Raw genomic sequence first — 9,273 nt, 5'->3', positions numbered from 1 at the left:
ACAGCTACATTCTCTTAATTCAATGAATAGAAATATTTGTTCTAATAGTGTTTGTAAACAGGATATCATGTCTGCATCTTGTACAATGAATAACCACTAAGACAACAATATGCAATGTATTAATTATTGAAACTGTCCTACTAATTGGATTTGGAACTGTCTCATTGCTATTTGTTTCTCAATGAAATTACATATATAAAAAAAAGAAGTGTGAGAAAGAAAAAACCTTATACCTTGCTATTTGAGGTTTTCTTTTTGTGCCTTGTCAGTGGTATCTTTTAAAATTTTCTTTTTCCAAATGTTTGTTTCCAGGTTATAGAGTACAACTAATTTTGTATGTTAATCTTGTACCTGATAACTTTTACTTTATTTACTACATTTTTCTGAATATTCCTTTGGATTAAATGGCCTGCAAGAATATTATTTGCAAATAAAAGAGCTTTACTTCTTTTAAAGCCTCCTTTTTCTTTCTTGATCTGGTTTGGCCTCATCCCAGGAAAGTTGTTAGCATCTCACTGTCAAGCAAGATGGTTGTTGACGCCACACCTCCCTTTCTAAGGTCCTATCAGGTTAGGGAAGCTTTCTAGCTTGCTACAGGTTTTGTTTTTTTTAATTTAAATCATGAATTAAATTTTTTCATATGCAGCTATTAAGATGGTCACATTAGTTTGCTGGATTTATTTACATTTTGTTAAGAGGTCTGTGGAATTTTTTGGGGTTCATCATATTCTGTTCATTTATATTTTAAAATGTATCCTTACGAGCCTTCTTGTAAGACTCTAGGTTTTGTGAAAAAACTCATTTTATAAAGTGGTTGCTAAGTGTTTCTTCAATTTTATTTCTGGAGGAGTTTGTATAAGTTTGGTTCTTTTCTTTTTTAAATGTTTGGAAACATGTAGTGAGCCATCTGGACCTTTAGTTTCCTTTGTGGAAAACTAGAGATTTTGCTTTTCATAAATGTTGGGCAATTTAAGATTAGGATGTTTCTTTTTAGGTCACTTTTTTTTTTAAATTTTATTTATTTATTTGTGTGTGTGTGTGTGTGTGTGTGTGTGGCCAGCTCAGCCCACCAGGGGGCGGGGCTGGCTGGCATGTGGTGCTGGGGGATTGAACCGCGGTCCCTGTGCTTTGCTAAGCTTGTTCTAAGTAGGTGCGTTAGACCACTGAGCCATCTCACCAGCCCTAGGTCACTTTTGATATACTTAAATTTTTGAGAAACTTATCCATTATCTGACCTGTCAAATTTATATCATAAAATTATTCACAATACTCTTACCTTTTGATATCTACAGTCATCTCCCTTTTTAATTTCTGGTATTTCTAGTATTTCTTTTCTTTTTTTATCTTTATGAGTTGATCAATTTTATTGCATATTTTTCTAGTATTGGAGATTGAACCCAGGGCCTTCACACTGAGTTTTACCCCTCAGCCCTTTTAATTATTATTATTTTTTTTGAGACATCTCGATAAATCACTGGGCTGTCCAGGGTGAGCCCAAGCCTGAGATGCCGTCTCAGCTTCCCAGAGTGCCCGGCTTCCAGGCGTGCGCTGACGCGTCCAGCTGTGACCAGCTTTTTCTGAGTTTTCTACCCGAGCATTGCTAGTGTGCTGCCACATCCAAGCTTTGGTATTTCACATTTTTTTTCATAATATTTTCTATTTAATATTACTTTGATGAGGAATTATTACAAGAGTATTGTTCTATTTTCAGGCTGTTGAGATGCTCTATCTTAATTTCACTGTAATGGTAAGACATACTCCGAGTGATAGGTGTGGGAGTTTTATGTCTGCATATGGAATTGGTGAATTACTGGGAATTTGTAAAGAATGTATTCAGGGTTCTATATGTTAGTTGACTTGAGTTTATGCATCATTCTGTTCAAATGTTCTGTATCTTTACTTATTTCATCTCTCAGCTAATGCAAGAGACGTGCTAAAGGATCTCACATGGTAGTGGATGTCTCCCCTTTTTTTGCTTTCTTTGTTCTCTATATATTTTGAATCTGTGCGGATTTAGGATTGTGGATTATGATATTTCCCCTTAGATTACTCGTCTATCGTGAAAGGGGCCTTTTACCTTTATGTTTTTTTTTTTTTTTTGTTAAGATATGCTTTCATGGTGTTTGTTTCAGGTATATAGTATTATGAAAGTCCATTTTTGTCTTCTGCTTTCATTCTTTGTTCTTTTACTTCAAGTATTTATTATAAGTAAGTAGCATGTAGTTCATTGATTTTTAAAAGTCTGATCATCTTCCTTGAAGTATTTAATCCATTTGCATTGAATTATGGTACAATTAGGTTTGTGCTGATTGTATTACTATGTGGCTCATTAAAAATGTTCTTTGTCTGTCCTTTCTTTATTAACTACCTTTTCCTTCATTAATTTGTTAGTTTTGCCTACGTTTTCTATTTACCCTGGCTGCTCTAGGCGACAATGAACATGCTTGACTTATTACAGCCTGACACAAGGTACCGACGTAGTTACGTTTTCCATGCTGTAGACTTGCTTTACCTGTCCTTCCCTGCCCTCACCTTTTGTGTTAGTGTCATCACGTGTTTTAGTTCTGTAAGTATGTAGGACTCCCCATGCTGTCACAGTCACTGGCTTACTCCTATTTCGCCTGTTTCTCCTGGTGCTTCCGCAGCTCTCTGGGCTCACCTTCTCTTTTCCTGAACTAATCGCTTACAATGCATGTCCTCCTTGGCTTCTGTTTGCCCACAAGAGTCTTCACTTTACCTTCATGTTGAAGGAAAAGTTGAAGCTCATAGAAGTCTAGGATGGGAGATGCTGCACTTTGGATCTGGAAGGTCCTCCAGGGTCTATGTGTCAAAGGGTGGCAATTATGGGGGAGATGATGTGACCGTTAGGGGCGAGGCCTGGTGGGAGGACCACAGGTCACTGGGGTGTGCCCTCGAGGGGGACCCTGGATGTCTGGTCCTTCCTTCTCCTCTCCTAGCTCTCTGGGTCGTGATGTGAGTGTCTTGGCCCGGCCATGTGACCCAGATCTGACATCCTGGCTTGCCATAAGCCCAGCTCAGCTGGCCTTGGTAGAAGCTAGCAAAACTGTGAGCTAAACTAAGTGCATTCTCTTTAGAAGTTAATTCTGTCAGTTGCTTCACGGTGACATGACTGACACAGCAGGAAGTTGTGACGCACTCAGAGGCTGTTGCTGCCCTGCTGGCCCCGTTATCTCCGTGGAGAAGTCAATCATCAGTCATGCAGCGCTCCTTCGTAGGCAAAGGTCTGCTTGCTTGTTGATTTTGGTGCTGCTGGGTCAGAACCAGGAGCTGTGGTTGGTTGGTAAGCAGGCAACCGGCCGTGGAGCCAGACCTGCTGCTGTCAGCGCCTGCCCTGGCCTCAACTGCTCCCTGCCGTCTTCTTGGATTTTGGCCGTCATCAGATTGGTGATGACGTCCTGAATGTGTTTCTCTGTTTGTCCTATCTGTGGTTTATGGGACTTCTTAAGTTAATTGGTGGATGTCTCACTCTCAGGGCTAGAACATTGCTAGATTTATATCTTCAAAAGTTTTTGTTCCATTCTATTTTCATGCCCTTAATCTGTCTGTGATTTAATCTCACACATGCCCTATTGGCCTCTTTTGTTGTTTTTCTGTCTGTGCCTCACTTTGAGTGTTTTCTGTAGATTTGTATTCCCAGTCACGAGTCATATGTTCAAATGTTAGCTTTAGGGCTGAGTATGTGGCTCAGTGACTCAGCACCTGCCTGGCAAGTGTGAGGCCATGAGTTTGACACCAGGCACGTGTGCGCACGCACACACACACACACACACACACACACAGGTAGCTCTATTTGTTGAATTCTCCATATCAGATGACATGCATTTTAAGAATACCTATTTGATTCACTTTTATAGATTCCAGATCTGTAGTGTTATTCCCTGTGTCTTATTTTTATTTTTATTTTTATTTAAAATTAAAAAAAAACAACTGGGTCGACCAAATAGCTCAGCAGATTAAAGCACCTGCAAGTAGGCTCAGAGGCTGGAGTTTTGATCCCTGGGCCTGCTGTGCCGCCCTGCCCCCAGGACACTCTGAGACAGCGATTGAGACTGGGCGTGGTGGCACACACCTGTCATCCCAGCACTTGGGAGGCTATAAGCAGGAGGGTCACTATGAGTCTGATCTACATAGTGAGACCCTGAACACTCTATAGACCCTTCCCTAAAAAATACAGAAAAAAATAAATAAAATTAAAAAACTTTATTAATTATTTTATCTATTTGATACAGGGGCTCACTACACAGCTTAGACTCATAGTGATCATCCTGCCTCAGCCTCCCCAGTGCTGAGATTACAGGCGTGCACCACCATGCTTGGTTTCAGTGGCTGGCACAGTGCACCTGGGGTTCCGGGGCTGGTACGCACACAGTGTCAAACCCAGGTCCTTGTGCTTGCCAGGCAGGCCCTCAGACTGCCGCACTATCCCCCTGCCCACCTGTCGATCCTTTAAAGTCCTTGTGTGCTCACTCAAACATCTGGACCCTTATATGTCTGATTTTCCTGTTGATGGTCAGTTATAGTTGTTTTTCTACAGTTGCAGAAATTTATTAATTTGTAAATTTGGAGCAAAGCACAAATGAACGCTGGCAGTTCCAGAGGATGTGCTCTGCCAAAGCTTTGCCTTCTCCAAGCCAGCCGCGTAGGTGGAGGGCTCACTGTGCCATTCAGTCTGAGGCTAGGACCGGTCCCTGGGTCACATGCCTAATACGGCCTGCTCTGCCTCTGGCCACCCATGCTGCTCGGCGTGGTCCTGGAGGAGTCTGAGACCTTGAGCGGCTCAGCCCTGAAAGGCTGCAGAGACTCAGCTCGGGCCCGGAGCTGCAGCCGCACCCTCCTCCCTCCATCTCGGGAATCTGGCAGGGGTCTAGACGGAGGAGACCTGTGTGTGTGCAGAGGGCTCAGTTCCTCGGCTTGTTCTGCTTCCTGGGAGCTCCGGGAGACAGCCCTTTGCCTTCGGAAAAGTGTCTGTCCGCGGCAGGCAGAGGCAACAGCCCTGGCTTTAAAGCCCCACAACCTCCCACTTGGTCTCCCCAGCCTGCTGACTCCTGCAAGCATTTCTGATTTCTTTCCCTCCTTCTGCAGGTCTCTGGGAAAATCTGACTCACTAAGAACCAGAAGATGGCCCCAGAGGAAAACTGGCCGGCTGTGTGGTGCCTTTGGAATGGTTCTTCTCTTCTCTTTGGCATTAGCTCATTTAGGCGTCTTCTTTCATGGTTGTCTGATGTCTTTATGAGAATTATGATTTTCTTTTGTATTTTCCGATTTTTCTAAGTTAGCTGGACTTTCCCAGTTTTATAATAAGGATGTCACTTTACCACATCCTACCACGAAGCCCCTTGACATACAAATGCCCGAGTGAACCCTTGTTTGGAGAAAATCAAGCTAGGAGATTTAGTGTTTCTCATGCTACATGACAGAAGTCCTTATTCTTCCAATCCATCAAACAAATTGAATTGCCGTAAAATTAATAAAAACAAATGCTCACTTTGGGTAAAGATGAAACACCAGTGAGTGCTGTTAACTGTGATCTAACAGATAAATGCTGGTTTTCCCTGCTTAAACATAATACAAGGAGGTACAGTTTCAGTGAGTGACAAAAAGGAGCTTTACACAAGAGTTACTCTGATTTATGTGATCTTTGAAGTTTATGATCTTTTTGTTCAAAGTCTTTTGGGCCTTGTTCAAGATTATTATTTCTGACAATGGCTCTGTATATTAATTAATGACAACCTGTTTACTCCTTACATCTTCAGGAACATTTTAGCATTTTGGAAATATCTGTAACACCAGCTTCTGAGTTTCTTTCTCCGACCTGAGTATTGAGAGAGGCTGTCCCTCTTGGGCTGTGGGGGATTACTGCCAGCCTCGCTCTCTCCTTTCTGGAACCCCCACTGGGGTGGGATTAGCATTTTGTGAGCTGCTACCGTGGCTTTTGCTGGGGGTCTGGAGGGCATGGCATGCCACCTTCGCGTTTCTCTCAACAATGTGACAAGTGGGAATTATCCTTCTCACTGCAGAAGTACGGCCAGAGCCTCATAGAGAATAAGCAGCTTTTGCAGTCACCCTGCCAGACGGCTCACGCAGGGGCACACTGAGAAACACGAGACCCACTTTCCTGCACCGAAATGCGGGACTCTAATACGTCCGCAGGTCCTGACTACGTTGTAAGACAAATTAGATAGCTAGCAACTGTCACGGTGGGACTTTAAACCCATTTGCTGCTCCCAGATAGAAATTCTAAAGGATGCCAAGGATGTAAGAAACCAAAGATAGGAAACAGTGTGCGCAAAGAAATATTTTTCTTTCTTTTTTTGTGGTGCTGGGATCAAACCCAGGGCCTTGTCCATGACAGACCCGAGCTCTGCCACTGAGCCCCATCCCCGGTCCTGGAAAGCAACGTCCTCGCGATGGGAGAGTCCGTGGAACTGTGTGTCGGTTTCCCAAGCTGCAGACTGTGACACTCCTTGTTTATTCAGCACTCTTGGCTAACTGTCGCTGTTGGTGGCCTTAGTCATCGTGTGCAGACCTGTTCCTTCTGGAAGCTTCTGTGTTTCAATGGCTGCCAGCTTCTCCAGGAACAGCACCTCAACTTCTACCCCCAAATCAAGATAGGCGTCATGCCCTGACATGAGCTCTGGTTCCTGTCCAAGGAATAATCTTCCCTGCCTTTCACACTAGACAGCGTAAAGCCACCTTTCTCTAAGTCAAGTCCGGCGTGGGTTCTTCACAAAACCTGTTCCTTCATTTCTGGTTCCATCTACCTTCTCCTTTCTGCCGGCCTAGGAGCTGCGGGCTGTCCCTCAGACACCTGCTGTGGTCTTCATCACGCTTCCAGCCGCAGATGCTGTAGCCAAAGTAGACCCGCCGCCTTTGTGGAGGTCCCTGCTTCTCTCACCTGTTCCACAGCTGGGAGGGCCAGGCACTGGGACAAGTGCTGAGTCTCTACCGCAGCACGCCGATGCACCTCAGCCCACTGCCTTCCCGGCTCTGCACACTCCTCTTTGCACACTCACGGCCTTCTGTGCCGTCCATCTTGCTGCCTGCCTCACTCGCTTCCAGGAAGGCCGGCCACCTCGCTGGCTTCCCATGTGTCCTTTCCAGGGTTAGAATATCCTGCATCTCATCAGTGTATCCGCTCTTCAGCTTCGATATCCCCTTCCCCTGAAATCTCTCTCCTGACACCACTTTTCAGGGTGGACAGGTTCCTCTGGGGTTGGCCCCATCAGAACGGGTGTAAGGACGCTCCACTGTGCTTTTCTGTTTACTTGATAATTGGACGCTCCACTGTGCTTTTCTGTTTACTTGACTAATTGAACACAAACACCACCCAGAGAGGTGGCTACGGGGCACAGGGAGACTGGCTCGCAGAGACCTTAGTTCACACCTCACGGCTGAGTATGATGATGAATACCATGAGTATTCGTCTTGAGACCCAAGGACTCAGAACGGCGGAGTCTGTGGCTATAAACACCTAGCTCGAGGACCGACAGGGAGTTTGACACTTCTTGCACATCTCACCTAGCAGACATCTCAGTTTAGCAGGTCCGAAGCCCCCGTCTGAGCACTCAGCTCAGTTAATGGCAAGTCCCATGAGCTCTGCATTCACACTGTGCAGGATGTTTCTAGACCCAGATCCTCTCTTAGGCCCACCCCTGTAATTGTTCCAAGCCCCCAGATACGAAAAGCTGCTAAAAGTCTCCTGCGAGGGCTCCCCCACTTCGGCGTGCCTCCAGGCACAGCTTGCTCGCAGCGCTCGGAACTCTGCTTGCTTGCTGCAGCAGCCTGCCGGCCATGGGAGGGCAGGTACAGTCAGTTTTGTTTCGTCTCCCAGCATCTAAAAAGGGGCCAGCAGCTGGCTGTTTGTTGTAGTATTAGTTTTTGAATGAGCATCAGGTGTTTTGCTGTAAGGATGCGGCTTCCGTGTCTTTCCATGGGGGCATTTCTTAGTAAGATCAGAGCCGCAGGAGCAATTCCACGGTCAGAGGCGGTGCAGTCCTGCGGGACTTCCTTCACCTTGTAGCACATCACAGAGCCCTCTGCTCAGACAAGAGCACCGCTCTCCTAGGGACGCCAGCCTGGCTTCCCAGCTCGGGGCCTGCGCAGCTGGAGAACAGGAGCTCGCGGCTCTCACCCCTAGCTGCACGCATTCATCTTTCCACAGACAAGACGAATTCCCAGACTGGGATGCCACGAACTCAGGATGCATGTTTCCATACTTGCTTCCCCAGACCACTTGCTTCTACTCTGCCCAGTAGCACCCCAAGGTGAATCAGAAAATGTGTAGAAATATAAAAATATATTTGTAACTGAAAGGCGAACCCTCCAATCGTCTTTTTGATAGTACTCACCACTGTCGATCGCCAGGAAGAGGGCTGTGTACACGCTATTGTGGACGAAGGGGGACTCCCGGTCTAGCACAGCCGTGGTGTCAACTGTCCCATTGATGGGGTTAATATTCAGCCAGCCTGCTGGGTCCTTGTAAACAGAATACCTGAAAAAAGGAAAAAAACCCAAACAATGTCAGATTGCATTTAAATTAGAGACAAGCAATATTTACTGAGCCCGGGCACGGTTGCCTGTGCTAGGTGCCAGGCCATGCTTGGCACAATCGTAATGTTCCCACAGTCACAGTTCTCAGCTGGAGAGCGCAAGCTGGCCATCCCCGAGGCTGCTCCGGGTTGAAGGCTTTGCACGTGCGCCCCCTTGTGTTCAGGACAAGCCTACAGGGAGGGTGAGACTGAATCTCAGCCTGCATGGCAGGTCCAGCCTGGTTTCTCTTCCGCCTGGAATGCACGCCACGTGCAGAGAAGGTGGGGGAAGGGCTGGCGTGAAGCTGCAGGCTGGGAGAACACTTGGGCATGCCATTACCTCTGACTGAGGGCAGCCCCGGGCACAGCACAGGTGTGGACATGTGAACTGAGACAGGAGGAATGCGGTAGAAGTGCTATCAGAGGATGAGGGGTGAACATGAGTTAGTCCCTAGAACAGAACAGATACTAGGATGTCACTGTGACAAGGGCAACGGCATGAGTCTGTTCGCAGCCAGGACTTTCGGTCCTAGAACTTGAAGTACTCTACTCCATGCTCTTCTTGCCTTCATGGTTTGTGAAGAGAAGTCAGCCGTAATTCTGATGGGTTTTCCTTTGAATGTGATCTGCTTCTTTTCTCTAGCAGTTTTCAGTATATTATTCTTGTGCTGGATTTCTGGGATCTTGACTATTATATGTCTCGGTGTGTTTTTAATTGGGTTGA

The 9,273-nt window shown here is 45.9% G+C and overlaps 1 protein-coding gene across 1 annotated transcript in view; it reads right to left on the bottom strand.

Annotated features, from left to right (window-relative positions):
- Nucleotides 1-9,273, bottom strand: part of Cdh13 (cadherin 13) — a 1,069,859-nt gene that overhangs the window by 29,605 nt on the left and 1,030,981 nt on the right. Inside the window, exon 11 of the mRNA XM_004646558.2 lies at nt 8,370-8,512. Within this exon, the coding sequence (XP_004646615.1) occupies nt 8,370-8,512 (143 nt within the window). The remainder of the gene's footprint in view (nt 1-8,369; nt 8,513-9,273) is intronic.

Source organism: Octodon degus, unplaced genomic scaffold, assembly GCF_000260255.1.
Source record: "Octodon degus isolate 3935 unplaced genomic scaffold, OctDeg1.0 scaffold00271, whole genome shotgun sequence".
In the NCBI taxonomy this organism is placed as follows: Eukaryota; Metazoa; Chordata; class Mammalia; order Rodentia; family Octodontidae; genus Octodon; species Octodon degus.
This window is presented reverse-complemented; position numbering and strand designations above follow the sequence as displayed.